The sequence below is a fragment of the Prionailurus bengalensis genome, chromosome C1, assembly GCF_016509475.1.
Source record: "Prionailurus bengalensis isolate Pbe53 chromosome C1, Fcat_Pben_1.1_paternal_pri, whole genome shotgun sequence".
Classification (NCBI taxonomy): Eukaryota; Metazoa; Chordata; class Mammalia; order Carnivora; family Felidae; genus Prionailurus; species Prionailurus bengalensis.
The window spans coordinates 178,089,829-178,115,726 of NC_057345.1; the positions used below are offsets into that span (position 1 = coordinate 178,089,829).

At 35.5% G+C, this 25,898-nt stretch overlaps 1 protein-coding gene across 5 annotated transcripts in view; it reads right to left on the reverse strand.

Moving 5' to 3' along the window:
• HIBCH (3-hydroxyisobutyryl-CoA hydrolase) overlaps positions 1 to 25,898 on the reverse strand; it is a 95,804-nt gene that overhangs the window by 37,811 nt on the left and 32,095 nt on the right. For all 5 annotated transcript variants that reach the window (XM_043577309.1, XM_043577307.1, XM_043577306.1 and 2 more), the window contains 4 exons: positions 24,880 to 24,964; positions 21,667 to 21,747; positions 16,078 to 16,130; positions 702 to 780 (listed from right to left, as the gene is read on the reverse strand). In XM_043577309.1, the coding sequence (XP_043433244.1) occupies positions 702 to 780; positions 16,078 to 16,130; positions 21,667 to 21,747; positions 24,880 to 24,964 (298 nt within the window). The remainder of the gene's footprint in view (positions 1 to 701; positions 781 to 16,077; positions 16,131 to 21,666; positions 21,748 to 24,879; positions 24,965 to 25,898) is intronic.

Here is a 25,898-nt window from a genome sequence, read left to right on the forward strand (position 1 = left end):
CACTACCTAACTTCTTTATAAAGCAACAACAATCAAGACAGTGTGGGGGCACCTGGGTGGTTCAGTTGGTTGGGTGTCAGCTCTTGATTTTGGCTCAGGTCATGATCCCAGGGTCGTGGGATTGAGCCCCGAGTCGGGCTCTGAGCTGAGCATGGAGCCTGTTTACAATACCCTCTCCCCCTCCCCTGCTCACATGCACATGTGCTCTCTCTCCCAAATTAAAAAAAAAAAAAAAAAAAAAGGCAGGGTGGGGTTGGCATCAATAGAATATATATAAAGATACAGAAGCCATCAGTGGAGAAACAATAGCTTTCTTCAAATGCAGTGTGTGAATGACTACATGTCTATAGGTAAAATAATAAAACTTGACCTAGACCTTCTATCTATATTTCATACCATATACAAAAGTTTCAAAAAGGATCATAGATGTGAATATAAGACTATTTTCCCCTAGTAATACTTTACCTAAAATTAACTACAATTTGTTAGTGCTGCCAATTAAATATTCTTGCTTGTGTGTTTTCAGATACAATTACTGAGCTAATACAACTTCCAGGTGTCTTCCTATTCTAAGTTCTTAAAGAGCTCTTTCATTGCTGTTATCTCAACAAGATTCCATCAATTCCTTTAACAACAGTGTAATCTGAAACATATCAAAAGATAATTCTAAAAATGATTATGAAAAATTTGGAGGTTTTTACCGATTGCTGTTTCTGGCATTGCAAAGAGAGACTTCTCAGTAGCCACTCGGAATTGCCCATGAACTGAGACACCAACTCCCTAGGAAAATAAGGCAAAAAGTTGTTTTAAAATGCTGAAAAACAAACAAACAAACAAACATAGACTCATATACACACAAACATTTTAAACCAAGTAAATTATATTCCACAAGAATTTCTTTTAGGGGATACACTGGAGGAAAACCCTGAAACACATAATTTCAGGAGAACTTACTGGACAAAAAAATATATGGGTAGCCGTGATATGTGGAATAGATTTGTTTTCAATCAGTATTTTTTGCTATGTTTCATGCCCTCTTCCCCCATTCCCTCTCATTTCAAATCAGATACAGCATTACAGAACAGTGACTCTTCCCAAAACCACTGAGTGCTGCTGTTGGCGGGACCATTCATCAGAGGAGCACAACCAAGTTATTCCAGCTAATTTCAATAGCTTTAAATAGAATATTAACACATTTTATTCATTCACCTATTTCATGGTTTCATTTATTGTGTATTTCAGAATATTGGCAACACTGTTTTTATCAGATACAACATTTAACGGCCAACTATACAACTTCTAAAAAATGATTACTGAACACAAGTTTTAGAAAATAAGATCTGGCCGAAAGTCTCTGTTTTGTTGAATGTCACTGAAAAGGGCAAACTTAACAGTCATCTTTGAATAAACATATTTGAAAAAACATATTTGAATACAATGAAATAAGAGGTATACGTGTAATGACAAAGTATCCAGTTCATGTCAGTGCTCACACTATACACACATTTCCTATGTTGTGTTCTTTTTACATTATTCAGAATTTCTGTTAGATTGTTTTAGTTCTTCTCGTTCTTGGTTCTTTTTAACCAGTGTACTCTTCATCATCACAGTATTAAAGGAGTTAAAACATATAAAGTATGTGGAACAATGCCAGGCACTTAAGAGTTCTATAAGCATTAACTAAACAGAAAGGGCCTCACCTCTATCTGGTTCTTCTAATCTTTCATTACAATTTCTTCAACTCTTTGAAGTGTTTTCATACTCAGTTTTAAGAAAACACTCAAAAACACATGCAATTTCTTATAAATTTTATGTTCTGTATGCTAAGCTTAAATTTTAGAAAACCATGCAAATAAACACGGAAGTGAATATAATTCTTCAGCCACCACCTACATCTTTTGGTGTCAACATTTATAAGTTAAATCTACAATGTTCGATACTCTTTGTACAGGTAAATATCATCATTATAGGTATTCTATCATGACACAGTCAACTGACAACACTGACCCAAATTCAATTGTATGTATTCCAAGATCACAATCTTACAAATTTTAATGAAAATAGAACATTACTAGTTTCACTAATAATTTATTATACTATTTTAAAAGTCCTTGCTTCTTATTCTACTCCCCACTTCAGTTTATCACATTGTAGATGAAAGTTATCAGTGTTCAGGAATGTCTTGCTAAGAACTTAGACTTTTGAGTCCCCAGACTCAGAACTGCCTCCCTCTCGGGTTGCACAGTAGGTAGATCTCCAGGCCTCACTGACTGACCCTGTTTCAAACCATACTCCTCTGGTTATTGCCTCCTACCTCTTTTAATTAACCCTGAATTCCACAAATAGCAAGGACTATATCCCCCTTTATTAAATCTGACCATAGCCCCAATCCTAGTCTCCTCTCTTTTTTCCAGATAAAGTTATTAATTTGGTATGTAACCCTTCAGATTTTTTCCCTGTGTATCTCTAACACATATTTGAACAAACATGAATATTTATATGAGACACACACACACACTTCAAACTGATCCATGGCGTGCAAGGTATACATAGTATGGCCCAGCTCACCTCTGACCTCATCTCCCGTCACACTTGCTGTGCTTATTCCACCAGCCACAGGGCCTTCATGCCATTCCTCCAAAATTCCAAGCCTTTACAATTTCAATTAATCATATAATTTTAAAGTGAGGAAAACATACTAAAGAAGAATACTACCTGCCCCATTGCTGCCCTTTCTCTATGGGAAACTTCTCTGCCCAGAGACTGTGCCTTTCCCTGAGCGGTGGCTGAACTAGGGATGGGCACCCAATTGAGGCGCCTTACACCAGAACTGTAAGGCCCACGGAGCAAAGGGGGAGAAAGAAAAGTGCATTAGACAAGGTTCTCACTGTCAGGTATTTAAACTAAAAAATGGTGGGCAGCTGTGAGTTGATGACAGCCAAAGCTTAAAGGTCATTTGAAATTTGAGCCGAAGACATGTGAGCCAAGTTAAAGCAGAAACTACATAGGGTGAAGACAAATACATGGAGAAGGCTGCATGCAGCCTGTACAGCACAGAGAACAAAGCAAACATACAAAAAGCAGCGGAGACAGTTGGAGAGAAAAAATGACAAACATACTACTTAAATTTGCCTCAAGTCCACACTTGCAGTTCAATTTTTAGGAAGGCAAGCTACGCTACAGATTTTGTCTATGGATTCCTGTGTAATCGCTGTGCTTGTCTAATAACTGCTCCATTCTCTTTTCTGCATCTGTTTCATGTTTTCAATTAAAAAAGTCTCTCACCACATTTTTGATTAGAACCAGATCTACATCCTGTCAAGTTTCAGCATCACACAGTATAAGCTGCCTTGTGCCCTTTTTCCTGCTAACAGAGCTCATCCCTGACTAGTCATTTCCATTCTATCTCCTGAAATCCTCACTTGGCAAGAGAACCACCTAACAGCCCAACTTCTCTATACAGGGCCTTATCTACCTCTTGATATCAATAGAGAAAGAAATTTCTGAGTCCCATATTCTTTGATCTAGAAACTACAGATCCTGTATCATTGATTCAGTGCTTTATCTTGTTGTTACATGATACCTTTTGTTTTACCCATAGCTGAAAAAACAATGAATGAAATCAAACACTTCAAGATTTTAGAAAAAATTAATAATGACAAGCTTTCAGAATAAGAGATCCTTGCCATAAGTACCATTAAGAGCCAATTTTAAAAGCCTTTCAGTTAAGAGGAAAGCTGGGAAAATGCAAGCCACCTCACTTGGAGATACTACAAATATAAATGCTGATCAATGTTCAAAGGGATATAGCAACTACATGGCAGATTCATATCTAAATTTTGTATCTTATATAAAAGAATCCATTATAGGTTGTTTACAATAAGCCCTCCCTTGAATCTTTAAAAATTTACTGTTATATACTTTTTAAACTCCTTTGCTAGACTAAAAAGGCTTCAAAGTCTTCAAATTTTACTGGATTAATGGTTATACTGTACAGATTTATTCCCCAAATGTAAGATATCATTCTTATTCCTGACTCTTCTCAAATACTCCCCCTGCATCCTTCCAAACCCACTAGTCAAATCTCATTTCATCTAACTGGATTGTATCTGTAGCATTTGGCAGAACTGTTTAGTCCCTACATCAGGAAACACTTAACTTGACTTTGAGATACCATCACTCTCCTGGTTTTCCTTGTGTCTCATTAATTGTTCTTGTTCTTCTCCTTGACACCAAAATGTTGATCTGCCCTCCTCCCCCCCCCCCCGCCCCCATGATCAGATGTCTTTCCTCTGTTCCACTTCACCTGTACTCTCTTCTTTCTACATTTGTTCCCTAGGTGATCTCTTCCAAGAGCCCCAGGAATTTAAGCACCATAACACTAATGACTTAAATTATTTCTCCATCCTGACTTCTCTAGAATTGCATACCTAGCCACCTATTTCACATCTCCATTTGAAGCTCTAGTATTTTTCTCAATGTTCATACATCAGAAATAAATCTCTTGATTTATTGAGAAATAAATTGAGAAATAAATCTCCTTAAATGAGTGGCCCCCTCAGTAAATAGCACCACCATTCACCCAGCTGGTCAGGCCAAAAACCTCAGCATCATCCTCTTTCTTTCTGATCTCCCAATCTCATCTATGAACCTGTCTAGATAGTTCTTACCTCAAAATATACTTTGGATCAGGCCACGGTTCACATCTCCACTGTAACAGCCCAAGTTGAAGTCACTACTATCTCTGCCTGGGCTAGTCTTGCTTCTGTTCTTGCCACAATCCATTCTCTACCCAGCAGCGAAGGAAGCTTATTAAATAAATGTAAATCAGTTAAAGTTTTCTCCTGCCCAAAATTCTCCAGTGACTTCCCATCACATTAAAGTATTACCAAATTTCCTCCTCACGGCCAATAAGGCTCTATGTGATTTGGTCCCTTTTTAGCTCCCTCATCTTAGAGTTTTACCATTTTCCACATTCCTCACTTTCATTCAGGTCAGGCACATTGGCGTGCTTTTTGTTTTTTAATAACTTTCTTGACATAGAATACACATTCAAAAGTATACAAATAGTAACAAATGATAAGTATACAGGTCCAGTGGGTTATCCCACAGTGAACACACCCAAGTAATGAAAATGCAGATAAAAATTATCAGAAATTATTTTATGCGCTCTGTCAACTCATTATTCTTTCTATCCTTCAGGCAACTACTATCCTTCCAACAAAATAAGATTTATGTTTTCTGGTTTTTATATTGATATAAATAGGATCATAGAGTATATACTATTTATCTTTTAGTCAACATTCTGTGAGATTCGTTCATGTTGTGTGTAGCAATTTTTTTTCATTGTACAGCAGACCTTTGTATGAATAATTTATTGATCTATTCTATAAATAGCCAGTTAGGTTTTCTAGTTTGGGACTATTGCAAATAATGATTCGATGCCATTCTTATGCATATTTTTTGGTGCGTAAGTGCATACATTTTGATGGGGTATATATATATATACCAGGGAGTAAAACTACTGGTCAAAGGACACTAATTCAATCACTTTTTAAAAAATAACAATTTTCAGGGTACGTGGGTAGCTCAGTCAGTTGAGTATCCAACTTCAGCTCAGGTCATGATCTCACGGTCCTTGGGTTTGAGCCAAGTGTCGGGCTCTGTGTTCCCCTCTCTCTCTCTGCTCCTCTCCCACTCACATTCTCTCTCTCAAAACTAAACATTAAAAAAAATTTTTTTAATAACAATTTTCCAAAGCATTAGTACCAACTTTGTACTCCACCAGAAGTGAGTGTGTTATTTCCTATCCTCACCAATATTTGAATTGGTCTTTCATAATTTTAGCTATTTTAACAAGTATATGTTACTATTCCATCGTTACTTCAATTTGCATTTCCTTGATGATTAATGCAGTTGAATGTTTTATTACATTTATTTGTTATCTGGATATCTTTGTGATAGGTCTATTCTCATCTATTGCTCATTTTTCCATTGGATTTTTGTATTGATTGTAGAAATTCTTTATGCATTCTGGATATGATTCCTTTACCAGACATATGCATTCCAGGAGCTATTTTCTAGTCCATGGTTTGCCTTTTCACTCTTATTGATGACTCAGAATGCACAAAGTTCTTAGTTTTTAAATGTGTTATTTTTGTTTATGGTGCATTTATGTATTATTTAAGTAATCCTTCCCTACCCTTAAGACACAGCCATAAGTGTATGTTTCAAATATTCAGAAATTTCTAGTTATTATTATTGAGTGCTTTCTTAATTCTATTGGGGCCAGAGTCTGGAGATTAATCCTTTGAAATTAATTCTGTAAGACTAATTCTGTGACCAATTTTGGTAAATGTCCCATGCACACATGAAATGAACATATCTGCAGTTACTGAATACATGTTAATTGGATCAAGTTTATTACACAATGTTCAAATTACGTGTATGCGTGAAAAATATGTGTGTGTATATATGTACTTACACTGAGCTGTTTTCTGCTCCAGATTGTGGTTTTGTCTATTTCCCCTCTTAGGACTTTCTACTTTTTAGCATAAAAATGTTTGACAATATCATACCAGTAGAGTTATTTCAGATAGCCAGGGGTTTGTTCCCATAGTTTCTCAGTTTTAACACTGCTGTCATATTGTATGTTATGGAACTCATTAAGTATAACTCAGTTCAGCTTCATATTCAGTTATAAACTGAGATTTTTAGATAAATATTTACAAAATAGTTTACTACAGTTGATTAAGGTCAATAAAATTTTCAGAATCTGACTTCAGTGATCTTAAGAGGGTGAATGAAGATCTGAACAGAGTTTAACAGACTGAACTAAGCCCTACCTGCTAAGGAAACAAATAATGGAATTTAGGGCTTGCCAAATTGGGCCCCTCAATGCAACACCCTAGGAGTTAAGGTGACCTGAATCCAGACCAGCCCTCACCTGGAGTGAAGCCCAGCTACACATCCTTCCATCCCTGACGGGATCTAGATGATTGGAATTACTAGTGCTCTCAACCTAGACACCTGTTAGAAACAAAGGCACATCTTCCTTGAAGGAAGATAATGTCATCCTAGGACTCAAATAACAGTCAGTTAGAAGTGACTAGCCCTGATTAGAAATAATCCAACATATAAGAAAGGACCACATGACTAACACCAAAGAGAAACAATACACAGCAGATTCACAGGGCATACAAATTTGGATTTGTTATAGCTAACCATTCTATAACTTGAAATGTCCTTCTATATCAAATATGTTTGTCATAAAATTTACCTTGTTATTAAAATATGTCAACTGTCTTTTAGTTTAGTGGTGGTATGGTATCTATTTTACATTTAACCCTTCTGTGCCTTTTATTTATGGTGTCCCAAGCACTCGGACATTCTTTTTTACTTTTATTAATAGTAAACAATCATCACTGCAGTACTGTGCTCACCTTGTGCTAATAAAGTAAAATGAATTTGATCCATTTTTACAACCTAGTATAAAAATGCTAATAGGGACAAAAACCAACTAAACAATATATGAACGTAGTCAAACTCATAGTGCCATAAGAATAACAATTACTTATTTAAATTTCATAATCTTTAAAGGCAAAATTTAGGCAATCTAAGACTTTTTTAATTAAGAGACATAGATGAGTTTTTAGACTGATAGATGGAAAAAGCTGACATAGCTTTATTTAAGGCTTTTTACAAAGATCTTAGAATTACTTAAAAAGCATAAATTCTTTACAATGCAAATATGTTAATTAGCAACTAGAAATAAGCACCACTTATATATTTCCAGATAATATTACTATTTGAGACAAAAACATTGTAAAAATTGATAATTACAAGAATATTTAAAGTTAACCTAAGATATAGTCAACCATTCCATTATTATATTTATTTTTTTATGTTTATTTTTGAGAATGAGAGAGAGATAGAGAGCGAGTAGGGGAGGGGCAGAGAGAGAGGGAGACACAGAATCCGAAGGAGGCTCCAGGCTCTGAGCTGTCAGCACAGAGTCCAACACATGGATCCAACTTGTGAACAGTGAGATCATGACCTGAGCCAAAGTCGGACACTTAACCGACTGAGCCACCCAGGTAGTCCCCATGATTTATGTTAATGGCAAGATTATTCTCTCCACAAACAAACAAGGACACATGTGGAACAATTTAATTTGGTGCTTGAAAAAGAAATGTTCCAGATAATAGTATTGTATTAGTGTTAAATTTCTTGATTTTGGTGTCTTTATTCTTAGGCAATACGCACTGAACAATTTAACAATAGTTATCACGTCTCTTTCTCTCAAATGGTTAAAAAAATTCTTCACAGATAGATGCAGAAGAGAGGAAGAGAGAATGATAAACATGTGGAAATAACAGGGAATATGACGAATACATAGGAGTTCTCTGTACTGTTATTGCATCTTTTCCGTAAACTTGAAGTTGTTTCACAATAAAAATGCTTTTCTAATTAAAAAATAAATTAAAATTAAAATTAAATGTTACAGAGTAAACAGAGCCAACAACCATCGTTAAGAAAGCAACTAACCGAGAAAGGCACACAATGGGATGATGTGACTAATGCTTATACAAAGAGTCATGGATTTAAATTCTAATCAGGGAGAATGAGGAAGCTCCTGCCCAGAATGAACACTGCATCACAGTATCGGAGAGTATATGAGAGTCCTCTCTCATCATCATTCAGGGTTTGAAACAGTGCTTTCAAATAGGTATAAGTTTCTGTTAGAAATTCAAACAGGTTTTTCATTGTACATTACTTCACTATAGTATAAAAGTTAATATCATAAATATACAATATGTTTCATAATGTATCTCTGGGACCACATGCATTAGATTAGCAGTCTGATCAGCAGTCTCCACAGTGAAAACAAAGACTTTATTATGCTTCTCGCATTAATATTAATAGGCTAGTACTGCATAGTAATGATACTAATACATTGATTACATAATGTTAATGTATTTTAACTCCCCCTGCTTTGGATGCATAATTCATATTATTTCTGAATGAAAATTATATTCAGCAGAACCAAACAATCGAGATAAAAATATTTATTTAGATATTAACAGTCTACCATTCTTCAGGTATAGTTTTACTTTAAAAAAGCCAGAGGGATACTTGAAAGTTGCTAAGAGAGGAAATCTTAAAAGCTCTCATCACAAGAAAAAAAAAGACTTTTGTTAACCATTTGTGGTGATGGATATTAAATTATTGTGGTAATCATTTTGCAGTAGATACACATTCCAAATCATTACACAGTACACCTAAAACTAACACAATGTTATAGGTCAATTATATTTCAGTTTAAGGAATAAATGAATTTTGGCATGTCATACCTTAAAGCATAAATGTGAAATAACTTAAAAATATTCAAGGTTTTTTTTTACCTCAATGAGCACATTCCTCAATATATGCATATTTATGAATTATGTATGTACACGTGTCCAACTATAACACATACGTATCTGTAACATATTGCACATTTCATTTATTTATTTATTTTTGAGAGCGTGAAAGAGAGAGAGAATCTTAAGCAAGTTCCATCCTCAGCACAGAGCCTGATGGAGGACTTGATCCCACAACTACGGGGATCGTGACCTAGCTGAAGTCAAGAGTAGGATGCCCAACTGACTGAGTCACCCAGGAGCCCCAGCTCATGCTATATTTATACACTTAACAGAAGTTTAAAAAGAAGTTCTAAGAAACCACTGCTTTATATCATATACTTAAACAAAAAGGATTATTACACTAGGAGTACTCTTACTTGACCTTTGATTTACCAAGGATTTCCATTAATTCTATAAAGCATATTAACTAATGTCCATATTAACTAGCACCTGAAAACTACTCTCTGGCTACTTTTTGATACAATTTCATACTACAATCTGTGGAGTTTAGAGTTTATGAAATGTTAGTCATATGTATTTCTAGTCTGTTTATGCCAGTCGTACTTGTATAGTAAGTATGTGCTTTAAATAAAATTCATTGTAAACTGATAAGAGTATAAAAATAAAGAGTTGGTTCTATGAGAACCAGGGTGAATACTCTAGAAAAATATGAAAAAGACAAGTCACTAAAAAAATTTGGTATAGGGGAAAGAGAGTAATTATTTCAACTGGCTTTATCTTTAGTAATATTGTTATTCTAAAACTAGTATATGTATTAGGACACAGCAAATCTGTAACAGTGTTAACATTATTTTAAAAAAAAGATGTTTAATATAAAAAAGATACCAATATCAAAGAAGTAAAAATCTAAATTTGAATAGATGTATTAACTCAGGACCTATCTTCTCATAAAAACAAGATCTGTATTCTTAGTTCTGTTCACTGAAAGAGTGTAGAAACAATTATCAACTTAACTAGTGCCCAGGCTGTTATTGCTAACTACCATTTTCTACTAGAAGTAACCAGAGCTGTCTTGGAGAAACAGCTGACTTTCAGGTCTGGGGAATGCAGCATACAAGAGGAACCTAGGATATGCTCTTTACCACAAAACAAACTATCAAAGACTTCTGGGGCACAGTAGCCAACTTGAAATTTCCCATGACAAGGCCATTCTTCTAATTTGCCTCTTCTGGACCCCTTTTATTCAGTGCCTTTTATAGGGTCCTTGTTCTGCCCCTGGCCAATAAACATTGGGTGTTTTTTGTTTTAGGATTCCATTCTGGACTTACTTTGGTTGTCACTCTTTCTGTCACATTTCCTTGCATAATCTTTTCTATTGTCAAGTTTTCAATACAAGGCAGCTCTAAGAAAATGAATTTCTGAAAAAAATCCTCAGATTCTACAAAACTGCACAGAGCTTACAGGAAAAATAGAGTTTGGGCAGTCTGCTCAAAACCTATGCAACTTTGTAATCTGAATGCTAACAGAAACTGTAAATGGTCCCAGGGACCTGATCTAGATCACCCAGTCAGGCATCTCATTATAAACAAAGAATACCAGAACAGATATTTAAAATGCACAAAAATAAAGTGGAAACAATGGCAATACTTTAATCAGGGCAGGACCAGCAGGTGTGGAGAACAAAGCAGGTAGAAGTGCAACTAAAAGCCAGTTGGGGCCGCCCTTAAACATCCAAGTGCCGGGTGTGTGTGTGTCGGGGTGGGGTATGGGGGGGTAGCTTTGGGTGGAAGCTGCCCAACAAGTATTTAATTTTCTTAAAATATAGACAAGAGAATTCCTATTCACTGTATATCAACAGATCTAAGCACTTTTTTCCTGCATAGCTAATGATTATGTATTTATTGCCACTATCCTATCTCCCCTTGTCTAGAAAAAAACCCTGCATATGAACCAAACACAACTTTTACATTATTGCTAACATGATTTCACCACTTACCAATCCCTTATGAGCTAATTCATGCTCCAGAAGCACATACTGCAGAGCATACTGTGCCTACACGAGTCCCAAACTGAACTTCTTGCCCGGGCAACACCCTGAGTTTCAGACTTGCATAGCCAACACTTTTGTTCAGACACAACCCACCCATGTGGATAGTCCACAGGCATTTCACATTTAACAAGCCCGAAATTAAACTCATCTCTGTTCACCCTCCCATCTACACCACCTGCCATTCTTCCTCCAAAATCTCAGTGAACAGTCCACCCTTCATTCGAGTGCCCACACTAGAACCTGGTAACTCAAGCTTGCCTCCTCCTCCTCTTTACCCCCCCCATGTTCTAGTCCTCATCAAATCCCAAGTCTCCTAAATATTGCCCATAAATCTAATTTTCAGGTCCTTGATGCTACCCTAGTCCAAAATCACCATAATCTCTCACCTGGATCCCTGCAATAACTCGTTAAACAATCTCTTTACTTCCAACCCTAACCCCCTCCAATCTGTTCTTGCCACAAGAGACCTATCTTTCTAAAATGCAGGGGCGCCTGGGTGGCGCAGTCGGTTAAGCGTCCGACTTCAGCCAGGTCACGATCTTGCGGTCCGTGAGTTCGAGCCCCGCGTCAGGCTCTGGGCTGATGGCTCAGAGCCTGGAGCCTGTTTCCGAATCTGTGTCTCCCTCTCTCTCTGCCCCTCGCCCGTTCATGCTTTGTATCTCTCTGTCCCAAAAATGAATAAACGTTGTAAAAAAAAAAAAAATTTAAAATGCAAACCTGATCAAGCCATCTCCCCATCTAAAAGCACTTTAAAGGCTCTCCTTACTGATTTTAGGATAAACTACCCAACATAGCTTATATAAAAGGACTGATCTAGCTTCTTGTTTACCTTTCTGGCCTCGGACTTTAACCACTATCTCCTTCACATTCCAAAATCCAGGCACACTGATGTTTACCCAAATACACATTCTCTCATCTCCTTTTACATGTCTCTATCTTCTCATTTTGCCCACTGTCCTTCCACACTACATCAACCCCTTATACACATTAGCAATCATAATTCTCCACTATTCCCAACTTGTTCTTTCCTGACTGCTGATAGAACTTCCTCCAAGATGCTTCCCCTACACCAGCCCTTTCACTAAAGTACTCACACATATTCACACAGTTGAGGATGGTACTGTTGTGTATTTCCAGAATACCTGTCCCTGCCTCTCTCTACTGGAAGCTCCATAAGGAAAGAAAACATATCTGCCTTGTTAACTATTTTAGCCCAGAGTCTAACCAGTATTTAGCACACATAGATTAACTTTTGATGGTTGGGTGAAATAGTGGAGAATAATCTCAAATAATGGCTAAAATCATAATGAACCTCTTGTTAACATTAAACCTCTTAAGTCAATATATCGGTAGGAGAATGAGCTCATTTTAAGGGCAAGAGGAGCTCCCTCCCCCCTTCTTCTTAGTGCAATAATCTGATGCCTCAATAAGGAACCGAGCCCTCTAGACCACAAATCATTCAACCCAACATGGTGTATGGATGACATGGTAGATGAAACAGAGGCAGGGTAAGGATGGCACAGGGAGGAGGTGCCTGCCTCTTGACCAAGAACCTAGGGGAAATTCACAATTAAAAACAAAATGAACCAAAATCCTACGAATATATCCACAGGAAAGGGCCAAGGAAAAAAGAAAAGAACTCCCTGTAGATCTGAGAATCTGCAAGTCTGTAGAAGTTGCCAAGAATACCCATACTCCTATAAAGTCAAAGTTCTATACTGAGTTCTATATTGAGTCAGAACTCAATACCTTAAAATGGTGGATAAGGGAGGCAACAAAGCCAAGGTCCTGGTAAGGAAATACAAGCACCTCCCAATTCTGCCTTTAGATATCCCTGAGTCAGGGGGAAAAGAGTAAAGTGGAGAATCAAGGGTTCTATCTAATAAGACAGACAAGGGGTAAAATAGAGTTAAAAAGTATAGGAACTTCTGTTAGAGGATAATCCATTGCAACTTCAAAAATACAACCCAATGTTTACCTATGAAAAAGGCTGAGAAACTAAATGACCCTAAAAATTTACTATCAGAAATTGTGCAACTATAAAGCCATCCTAAATCTCCCCTAAAAAGGCATACGGAAATCATAGAATACCATAGGGAGAGAGGGAGACCCTACCCCTCTCTATCAAGACAAAGAGGATAATCACCCACACTGGAAGAAAGTTCAACATGAGCACAGATAAAAATGAATGCATATAAGCACATATTCTACACACTTTGAAATCCAATGGAAATTTCCTAATTCTTCCTTTCACAGCCCCTGCAGTCTCATACCCCTGTCTATGCCTTTAAACTTTAAATTTTCCATTATATTGATCATAAAGCCTTTTGCTAGCAGCATCTTAGGACACTTTGAGAGATACAACAATACCATACTGCACCATATTTTGAGTTGGGGGGGGCGAACTTTATTTCTATTATAAAATGCATTGTGGGGGGCGCCTGGGTGGCGCAGTCGGTTAAGCGTCTGACTTCAGCCAGGTCACGATCTCGCGGTCCGTGAGTTCGAGCCCCGCGTCAGGCTCTGGGCTGATGGCTCAGAGCCTGAAGCCTGTTTCTGATTCTGTGTCTCCCTCTCTCTCTGCCCCTCCCCCGTTCATGCTCTGTCTCTCTCTGTCCCCAAAAAAATAAATAAACGTTGAAAAAAAAAATTAAAAAAAAAATAAATAAAATGCATTGTGGGAAGAGAAGAGAAAGAAAGAATGGAGAAAAGGAGAAGAAAGGAAGGAAGAAAGAAATTTGAAAGCTCTTTAAATCCAGTTCAGTTGAGAGGGAAATGGGGATGGAACTACACATACAGAGAAAATTCTAAAGATTTTTCTCTGTTCTATATCTACTTAAAATTAATATTGATTTTTAGGCATTTTCCTTTCTATATATACATATATATTAATGTGAAAAAATATGAATTTAGATGTTTAAACTAAAGGGAAAAGGAATTAAAAATATGTCTTTCTGGGAAACAGAATGACCTATTCTTTCAAATTGCTCATAATAAAAAATTGTTAATCTATTGCAAAAACACTGGAATGACATAATCTTCAACAATTTTGAGCAACTAAGTGAAGAAGCACTTAGCAAACATTTTTTATTTTACCATAGACTAAAATATGGAGTAAAGTTTCAAATTTCTGAAATCTGAAACATAATGGAATATAGCCATCCCCTCTACAAAGTTTCATGCTACTTACTCTTCATGATAGAGAACATAAGTAAAATTGTTACTTTCCTTGATTGGGAAAAAAAACGTTTATATAAGAAAAAGAAAAAAACCACAAAAATAAAAGCAAGCTCTATGGTGCCATCTTTTGGATTGTTCAAGTGTTCTTAACATGTTAGTAAGAATGCCCAGTATTTTTTTTATTTTCATTTTTTTCCTGGTTCCTTCCACATTCACAAGGCAGCTCTTCCTTCAACATTTCCATTATTTTCCTTCCCTTTATTCTGCAGTATTTTTTCAGGGATTTTCTTCCCCAGTATTTGGACAAAGAAAGCAGGATCAACCCATGCTCAGTAGCTGCCAACAAGCCAAGAAGTACATGTGGCCCGTTGATCCTACTTTCTAATCACAGCTGTTGGTAGAGTCCCTTCCCAAAATGATGTGCAAGATCTAAGAAATTCCCAGTGCCCAAGAGGCTTTATTTAGTTTGGTTCTACCAGAAAAAGAGGGGTCTTCTTCTAGTCCCAAAGACTAAATCTCTGAAACACTGAACATGGAATCTTTGAAATTCTGCCCTTTGGCCTCCTACAACCTACTTAAATCCTTTCTTTTCTTGCCATGAAGGTACATTCTGACCTCTCACTTTCTTAAAGGCTTGTCTTTGGTATAGCCAGTGCCATGCAATTTTCCACTTTTTCTGTAATTATTTCATGTTTTTCCAAGTTTATTCAAGGCCAAAAACATTTAAGACTTCTTTGTAACTGCACAGACACAACATAGATATTTGTAACTGATAAGAAACGCAGTTTCAGAAAACTTCATAAAGTACCCAAACACTTTCACTGAGGTGAGATTTTGTGCAATAGATACAATTTAGGCAAACACATCCCCAACCACTCAGTCTAAGAAAACCTTAACATTCCAGGTGCTTTTCTGAAGCTGTTGGAAGCAGTTTATTTATAAGTAGAAAAAATACTCTATGTAACAAGAAAAAATTCAATCGTTCTGTTGGTTAAAAAAGCTTGCTAATTCAAGAAACGAAAATAGTATATAACATAATTAAGAACATATTCTAGGGGCGCCTGGGTGGCGCAGTCGGTTAAGCGTCCGACTTCAGCCAGGTCATGATCTCGCGGTCTGTGAGTTCGAGCCCCGCGTCAGGCTCTGGGCTGATGGTTCAGAGCCTGGAGCCTGTTTCCGATTCTGTGTCTCCCTCTCTCTCTGCCCCCTCCCCCATTCATGCTCTGTCTCTCTCTGTCCCAAAAATAAATAAACGTTGAAAAAAAAAATTAAAAAAAAAAAAGAACATATTCTTTTGGGTGGAAATAAGTCTAAAAGTGTTATATGCAAATATTATATCCTAAACCTAGAAAGCTCCAAAATCCAAACGTGATTTTGTTTCAATGAGTTCTGCCATATTACATTAATCTCACTGATTAATAATGACTAACTTATTTTTAATAAACTCACATATCAATGATGCCTGTATAATAGTTTACTCACCCCACCCATTGTAATTCCATGAATAAGTGCAACATATGGTTTCTGGCAAGAACCTAAAAGAAACAGAGCTATAATTAGTTACAATGTTTAAAATATATTCACTTTTTCAAAAATCACATATTACACTAACTCTGAATATTTTCCCTAGAAAAATTTTGTAAGAAATACCAAAGTAGCTAAATATATGGCTTGTAAAATATGTTTTTAAAATGTCGATTTCTACACAATCCTGATCATCTATTTAATTTAGCAATTCAACACTTCAATTTCAAACAAAATGAAAGCCTTTTATAGCTCAGCCATTGAAAAATGTAATTAAGATTTACTTTATAAGCCATGGCTGTTTATGTACACAGTTGTATTCAAAGGAATGTAATTTGTTTTCAATACATCCAAAGTATTTGGATACAAAGAGAAGTGCAGCATACAATAAAAAGCAAGGACTGGGAGTCAAAAGACCCAGATTCTAGTCTCAGCTTTGTCATTAACTATATCCAACTATATTCAACATATATACTGGCATCAGATGTACCCCACCCCCCGACATGTACACACCATATATAGCTTTTGGTATACATACACATACACACACACACACACACACACACGTTAATGTATATGCACATATCATATATGTGTATGTGATACACATGTAAGTTTCCTCATCTATTAAACAATGAGAATATTAAACAATGAGAATATATGGCCTCAGAAGTTCCTTTCAGCTCAAAAATTCTGTAAAATTTTACTCTGTTCCTTTCCCTTTTTTCTTTTTCCTCTGAGAGGGGGAGTTGCTTATAATATAACAAAAATGTAAATCACTGAGCTTCTGTTACAGCTTGTTGCCAATATTACTTATTTAGTGAAGACCACAAAAAAAAAAATTCAGTTTTTTTGGTTTCTCTTTTGGACTTTATTTTTTTTTCTTTTTGATTGAAGTGTAGTCAACATACAACGTTCGTTATATTAGTTTCAGGTGTAAGACATAGTGACTCAACAAGTTTATATACATTATGCTATGGTCACCACCATTGTAGCTACCACTGTTACCATGCAATGCCACTATAATATCATTGGCTATATTCTCAATGAGCTGTACCTTTTATTCCTGTGACTTATTCATTCCATAACTGGAAGACTGTATTGCTCACTCCCTGCTTCACTCATTTTACCCATGCCTCTACCCTCTTTACCTCTGGCAACCATCAGTTTGTTCTCTGTATTTATGGGTCTGTTTCTGCTGTCTGTTTATTCATTTGTTTTTTAGATTTCACATATAAGTGAAACCATACGGGATTGGTCTTTCTCCTTTTTCATCTAGCATAATACCCTCCAGGTCCATCCGTATTGTCACAGATGGCAAGATCTCATTCTTTTTTTAAGGTTGAGTAATATTCCATGTAATGTAGAAGGGTAAAACTACAGCTTTAACACATCTAGCAGTTCTGTAAATGTTTCCAATTTGCCAAATAAGCCATCAAAGCACAATTCCAGAATTAATTTAATTCTGATTTCATATTTGCAAGGACTTCCACAGCCTTCAGTCTTGAGCTAGAATTCCCTTCAATCTTGAACTGCAATTCCCTACAGAACTCTAATTCCCCAGAAACTATGGAAAGAAGTTTCTCTATTGAGATGGAGATACACAATCCCCCCATTTCAGCTATAGATATATATATTTCAGACATAAAACATTAGAAGTTAATTGATGCAGTGCATAAAGCCACAATCTGTCAAATTCCTTATTAGCTAAAATAGGTCACTACAATGTATAGAAATTAAACCTTGAACGCTTCCTATTTTTTTACCCAACTGCTTCAAGGTTTTCTCCTATCTCCTTTTATTTAGTATAGAACTGCACTAATATAGTAGCCACTAGCCAAATGTAGCTATTAAATTAAAATTAATTACAGTTAAGTGAAATTTAAAATTCAGTTTCTTGCTCACACTGGCTCCATTTCAAGTTCTCATTAGCCATATGTGGCTTGGTAGCAATCACGTTGGACAACACAGATACAGAATAATTTCATCATTGCAGAAAGTCCTATTGGATATCACTGGTATAAATTTTCAAAATGAGTAAGCCATTCTAAGTAAATCCGATACACAGAATTTGAGACTTAAAGAAGTGAGAGATGTCCATTCAATCCAGCTCACTGAGTTAAATCAAGAAACAGCCTCTTTTCCCCACTCCTACTTCAAAGATATATAAATTCTAGGAAAAAAAATTTTTTTAATGTACATCCAAGTTCAAAGCCAAACAAAGGATATCCATCAGTGCCATAACAAACCCAAAATCAATAGCTGAGGAGAAGCTACAGCCAATAATTGTGAGTGAGCGTGTATTTATTTTAAGTCAGAAAGAAATTCTAAGGGTGCCTGGGTGGCTTAGTCAGTTAAGCCTCTGACTTTGGCTCAGGTCATGATCTCGTGGTTTGTGGGTTCGAGCCCCATGTCGGGCTCTGTGCTGACAGCTTAGAGCCTGGAGCCTGGTCTGGATTCTGTGTCTCCCTGTCTCTCTGCCCCTCCCCTGCTCACACTCTGTCAAAAATAAACAAACATTAGAAAACAAATTTTTTTTAAATAAATTCTAGGCCATATAATTTATGAAATGGACTACCTGCATAAAAGCTCCTGCTAGGAAGAGCTATTGGATATGCAAAACATGACTAGAAAACCCATCTGCTGAGCCAGGAAGTCAATAAATTCCTTCCAGGAGAGGGAGAGAAAAAGCATGCTCAAGTACAGGATAACAAGCACCACCACTACCACTGCACAAAAAAATCAAAACACCCCTAACAAATTTGCAATAGAAGTAATATCCATAACCTGCTAAAATAAATAAATACATAAATAAATAAATGTCTACAAAAAGATAATACTAAAAATTAAAATTGTAAAAGCTTTCCCATGGACATCAGAAATAACACTACAATCATTCAACATTGTAACAGAGGTCCTATCCCCAAAAATATAGGAAAATTCATAATATAAAAACTGTAGAGACAGAGGTGAAAAAAAATTATGTGCAGATGGTATAACTGCCTATGTAGAAAAGCCAAGAGAATCTATAGAAATATCATTAGAATAACAAATTTCAGCAGGGCTGCTAGATATAAGAACCAAATTTAAATTTCAAATCACTTCAATATGCCAAAGACAGTAAATTACAAAATTTAACGGTAAAAATTACAACTAAATGTAGTAACAAAAAAGTAAGCTACCTAAGAATAAAACTTTAAAAAAAAAAAAAAGCAGGAAGATCTTTATGAATAAAGTTACAAGACATTATTCAAGGATATAAAAAGTCAAATCTGATGAAAAGTTCCAAATCGGTTTAGGGTAATAGTTACCCAAGTTTACTAAAAGTTATTGAATTATATATTTGAAATGGGTGAGTTTCATGGTACGCAAACTATTAACTCCACAAGTTTTTATGTGTTCATACAGATATGCCACACGCATAGATGGGAAGACTCAACGTGAAAGACGTCAATTCACCCTAACCTATAATTGTCATTCCAATCAAAACCTCAATGGAATCTTCTGTAGAGCCAGACAAAATAAAACTAAAATTCTAAAATTCATATGTAAGATCAAAAGCCTAAGTGTAGCCAATACAATTCTAAAAGAAAACAAAGGCAACTTACACTACTAGATAGAAACATATCTTACAGCTGTAATAATTGTGACATTGTAGTTTCATCATAAGTACAAATAGACCACTGAACAAAGAAGCCCAGAAACAGACCAGGTCACATATAAGAACTTGATACCTGACAGAGGTATCATTAACATCAGTGAAAAAGGCATGAAATTTACACATAAAAGAAAACAACATCTGGCTTTCTAGCTGAAAACTAAAAGTTAAAGGATGTCACATGCAAAAAACTATCCCAAGTACATTAAAGACTTAGAGTACAAAGAAACAAAATATTGAAACTATTAAAAGAAAATATGACAACATCTTAATAACCTCAGTATTATTACATGGTTTAATGCAAAAAAGCATAAATCATAAAGGAAAAGAATGGATGCATTTCAACTCATCAAATAAAAACTTAGATATACCAAAAAATAACCTAAAGTAGCAAACAGACAGAAGTATGTATAGTTTACAAAAACGAGGAATCCAGAATACATAAAGACCTACACAATCAGTAAGAAAAAGACAATCCAACGGAAAGATGAAGAAAGGATGACACTGAAAAGAAAATCGAAATGATTACTTAAGAAAACACTTTCTATCAGGGTGCCTGGGTGGCTCAGACGGTTGGGTGTCCAACTTCGGCTCAGGTCATGTTCTCACGGTTCATGGTTCCAGCCCCACATCGGGCTCTGTGCTGACAGCTCAGAGCCTGGAGCCTGCTTCTAATTCTGGGTCTCCCTCTCTCTGGCCCTCCCCCCGCTCACGCTCTGACTCTCTCTCTCAAAAATAAATAAACATTAAAAAAAAAAAAGAAAACACTTCTATCTCACCAATATGCAATGAAATACAAATTAAAGCCACAGCAAGATATTAAACATGCAAAGTTTAACACAAAAAAATGATGGAAACAACATGCAAAAAATAAAGTCTTGTACTTTAGAGAAGAACCTGGAAACAGCTGAAGACCTATAAACTATGATCCATCCATTCTGCTTCTATTATTCCTAGAGAAACTTTTGTACATAGACACTAAGGGGACCATATCTGTATTAGTAAAAATTTGAAATAACCTAAAATATTAATTAATGTAGAACAGAAAAGTAATGTGGGATACATTCATAATACAGAATACTACCCAACAGTTTCGTTCCATGTTATTAAAAACAACTTATGCACTGGTATACATAGTAAGATGTTATTTCTATAAATTTCAAAACCAAACAGTAATACTACTTTTGTTCATAAATATACAGTAAAAATATTAAGTATGGTCTAGTAGAATACACTAAAAATTAACGACAACAGTTGCTTCTTGAGGAGAGATAATGGTTGCTTCTGGGGAGAGAAAAGAATGGCACTAAGGAAAACAACAGAGCCAACTAAAGTATAAGTTTAAAACATGTAGTATTTTATCTCTTCTAAATAAATCTTAAAACATCAAGCAAAAATAAAATATTAATGTCTGTTCATTCTGGCTGGTGGGTACACAATTATTTATTATATTATTCCCTGCAACTTAACACTTGAAGCACATGCTTGATAAAAGTACTGCTTCACTTCCAATGAAACCTGGAACATCAACTATAAAGGCATTTTCATCCCAGAGTTCCTGAAGAATTAGGAAACGGTACTTAATTTTACAGAGACAACTGAGGCCCAAGATTTTTGTTTTCTAAGAAAGCCAGCGATATAATCAGAATCCATGTTTTCATACTGAGTGTAGGACATACAGTAACTAAGTATAGCTTACTAATATTAAAGTATGAATTGTTCTGGAATGAGCAGTCAGAATAGTTTAATCAGCTTTATTTATGCCTGACATATAGTCTATGAAAGAGTAGAAAGAGTAATAAGAATGTCTACTGATTGTATCTTTAACAATTGACACTGCAGCTTATATCTTGATTCCATTTTTAAAGCTCTCAGAGGAACACACATACCAATGGCATTGTTCAGCCTATATTCTTCTCTAAAGAAATCTTGAGTTATCTTCTGGTTTGCCCTTCCAGCTTCTGAGATCACTACAAAAAAAAAAGAAGAAGAAAGGGAAAAAGATTGTAATTTTTTAATAAAGTGCTTTCTAGTTAACACTGTCAAAGAGAAAGAGAATAAACTTAAAATACTGCGATATTAAGTACCAGGGGAAACTCTAGAATGGTTTGTTAAAGTTTTGAAGTGCCCTTGCCACAGACACAGCCCCAGATCCATATTCAAAGTCAAAACTTCAAGGCAAAAATTCTTAAGAATTTCTTACAAAGTGCTATACCTAATTTAGAACTTATATATTGCTACCATTTTATTTTGACTATTTTCTATAGCACCCAAATAAAGATTTGCTGGATATACATTTCCAATGGTAACATATATTAACACAAAGTACATTATACATACACACAGAGAAATATAAGCACGTGTGTGCATGCGTATCCATGTACCCATACACACAGTACAATATATTCTGTCTAGTTAAATATTTCCGCCACATTCATTTCACCATGAAACAGAGCACCCACTGTATTCCTAGTCCAGTCAATATTAAGACTACTACCAAACCATTCTCCTCCATATACTGTAAGATTATATGCCTTTCCTCTTTAAGTCTTTTTAATGTTTTTTTTAAGTGTCTTTTTTATTTATTTTTCAGAGAGAGAGAGAGAGTACAAGCAGGGGAGGGGCAGAGAGAGGGGGAGAGACACAGAATCTGAAATAGGTTCCAGGCTCTGAGGTGTCAGCACAGAGTCCCATGCAGGGCTCAAACTCGGGAATGGCAAGATCATGACCTGAGCTCAAGTCGGATGCTCAAACAACTGAGTCATCTAGGCACCCCTTCTAAGAATCATCTACTAAAATACAAATTAAAATATAAACATATTTCTTCTATGGGAAAGAGTTACCTAAAAATTGTTGACTATAGGTATTTAGACTAACTCTAGAAAACTGATATATTTTCCTTCAAAATGTTCCAAATGTTGACTTCTTTTCCTGGCTTTTAAAAGAAAGATTTGGTGTCTATTTTTTGTCATTAATGGTATTTCACTGCTATATGCATGCCCTCAAACCCTCATCTATTATTTCTTATTCAGTTCTTACCACTATTTAGCAATTCTAAAATGACAAAAGTGCAAATTATATGGCCTATGGAATGAAGCTGTTACCTCAAAAATCTTTGATTTCCTTTTTATCTTATTCTAATCAATTAATTCCATAGAAGTTAAAATTAAATGAATAGCGTTTAAAAAAATTTTTTTTTCTGAGTGCCCACTTATCATCTTGGACTAAATAAACATCTTTAAAGCAACTAAATTTCCTGGAATTGAAGACCACTTCTTTATACACATAAACTAAATCTGTAACTTGTAACTGTACCTCCAAATATCAATATATATATACTTATATATACATACATTTACATATATATTTATATACATAATATAAAGTTAAATGTGTATGTAAAAATAGCTCACAGTTAGAAGAAGCTAAAAACAATATGTAAGGTTCTGCCTATCTCTAAACTATGAAGATCATAGGCTCAACTCCACAATAAAGGTTAGCTCCACGCTGAAAAACATTTTTTTAAATATATTCATGTTGTGGGCAAAACAATAAATTCAAACACAATTCAGTTAACAAATCTATCTAAGCAACTGAAACTTTAACACTCAAGTTACTTTAAATTTAATAGGTATCTAAATGTCCATCAACTGGCGAATGGATAAAGATGTGGTTTATATACATAATGGAGTACTACTTGGCAATGAGAAAGAATGAAATCTTGCCATTTGCAGCAATGTGAAGGGAACTGGAGGGTATTATGCTAAGTGAAATAAGTCAGGGAGAGAAAGACAGATACCATATGTTTTCACTCATATGTGAATCCTGAGAAACTTAACAGAAGGCCATGGGGGAGGGGAAAGGGGGAAAAAAAAGTTACAGAGAGGGAAGGAAACAAACCATAAGAGACTCTTAAATACTGGGTTGATGGGGGGTGGGGGAGAGGTGAAAGTGGGTGATGGGCAATTGAGGAGGGCACCTGTTGGGATGAGCACTGGGTATTGTATGGAAACCAATTTGACAATAAATCACATTTAATATTAAAAAAATTTAGGGGCGCCTGGGTGGCGCAGTCGGTTAAGCGTCCGACTTCAGCCAGGTCACGATCTCGTGGTCGGGGAGTTCGAGCCCCACGTCAGGCTCTGGGCTGATGGCTCGGAGCCTGGAGCCAGTTTCCGATTCTGTGTCTCCCTCTCTCTCTGCCCCTCCCCCGTTCATGCTCTGTCTCTCTCTGTCCCAAAAATAAATAAACGTTGAAAAAAAAAAAAATTAAAAAAAAAAAAAATTTAATAGGTACCTAAAATTATATCCTAAATCAAGCTTGTTTTTCCTATTCCAAATATAATAGAAACAGTACTGCCTTAACACAATACAAAAATAAATAAATAACACACACACGATAAAAACTCAAGGAAAAAAAACCATCCCTGAACTCTTCCAATTTCATTACAAAGTGTAAAAACAGTTTCAGTATATATTAAATACTGAAATATCATCACCAGTGGTGATGATAAATATGTGACTTTGATCCTGAGAATATACATTTCTTCTTTCTTTTGCCTTTAATAGTTATATGTATACAGATTGACCTAAAGAATTAGAAAGGAGAATTAATCTTTTTATCTCATTTCGTTTTTAAACATCTGTAAAAATATATTGACAATAGGATAAATGTATAAGTACATTCTTGTTTTGGGATCATGAACTGGGGAAAAGCACAAGCACAGTCAAGGAGATATGTGAAAGAATGTCATATTTGGACAATGACAAGTCACTCAACATGGCCAGATTGTCAGGTTATAGAACAAATTGAATTGCTGAATATCAGCTAACCTAAAATAAAAAGTGGACTCACACACCATAACTATACATTTTGTTTAGGATGATTTAGGTAGAAAGACAGGATATATGAAGGGCACATACATAGTTTAAAAAAATGCTATTCTCATTTTTCTAATATTAACTACAAAAGCAAAGACATTATAATAAAAAAAAATTCTAAGTAAAGCAAATTACAAAGTACTATAAAAATTTCCTGTTGGTTTTATCAGTTCTACTCAGGGAAAAAAGCATTTAGGTTAAGAGGAGGAAAAAGTTTTTACCTCTGATATCACCCCCAGAACAGAAAGCCTTTCCACCAGCTCCTTTTATAATGATCAGGAAAGTTTCAGGATCTTGTTCCCAATTCTATCCAAGTTGAAAAGAAAATGGGAAAAGCATACTATAAATGAAAACTTATTTTAAAAATCTATATGCATTTATATACACATATGGATACACACATACACATGTATAGATAAATTTATGTCAATACACATAAAGTACAAGCTTTATGAAGTACATCCAAAAGAATGGATCCTAACTTCATTTTCTTTTCTGACATAAATTGGAGACTATTCCAACAAAGTTGCTAGATGAATACACTTTGTGATCCAAATTGTATGATGATATCTGAAGAAATCTTTGCCATGACAACTTTGAGACCAAGATGAAAGAAGATGGGCTTAAATATACATCCCAGAAGCTTATAAATCTGGTGAACAAATCAGTCCAAAGACTGTTGATAAACTGAACAAGAACCTTTCTATTGTGGTAATATAGGGCTCCAACCTACTGACAAATTTATAAGCAATAGAATGAAACCACAATACTGATTAAATCTTGAAGTGATTTGAAGTTGGCAGGGGCAACTAATAAATAATCAGGATGAAAGAATCAAGAGCCAAGGGCAATTCAAAAGACTATTCACTAAAACATCAGTTAACCAGAGACAAAAAATTAACAGGAGCTGTATAAATTCTACACTTGAGAATAAAAATAAAAACACACAAGGAAGAGATGTAGCTGGATGGATGTGGCTATCCAAAAGACTAATGCAATATTGGACTACATTAATAGAAATATGGCATTCTAACATGGAAGTTTCTACTTTCTTCCATTCTGGTCCACTCCAACCTGAAATACTTGATTTCTCTTTATTACATTTAAAGACATATTATAAAGTGTCCCAAATGGACATAAGGAAATAGAAGACAGACTCATCAAATGAAAAATTAAGGAACTTGTAACCAGGGGAGAATTAGTCTTTGTGGCTGACCATATTAGGTACACCATTTCACTT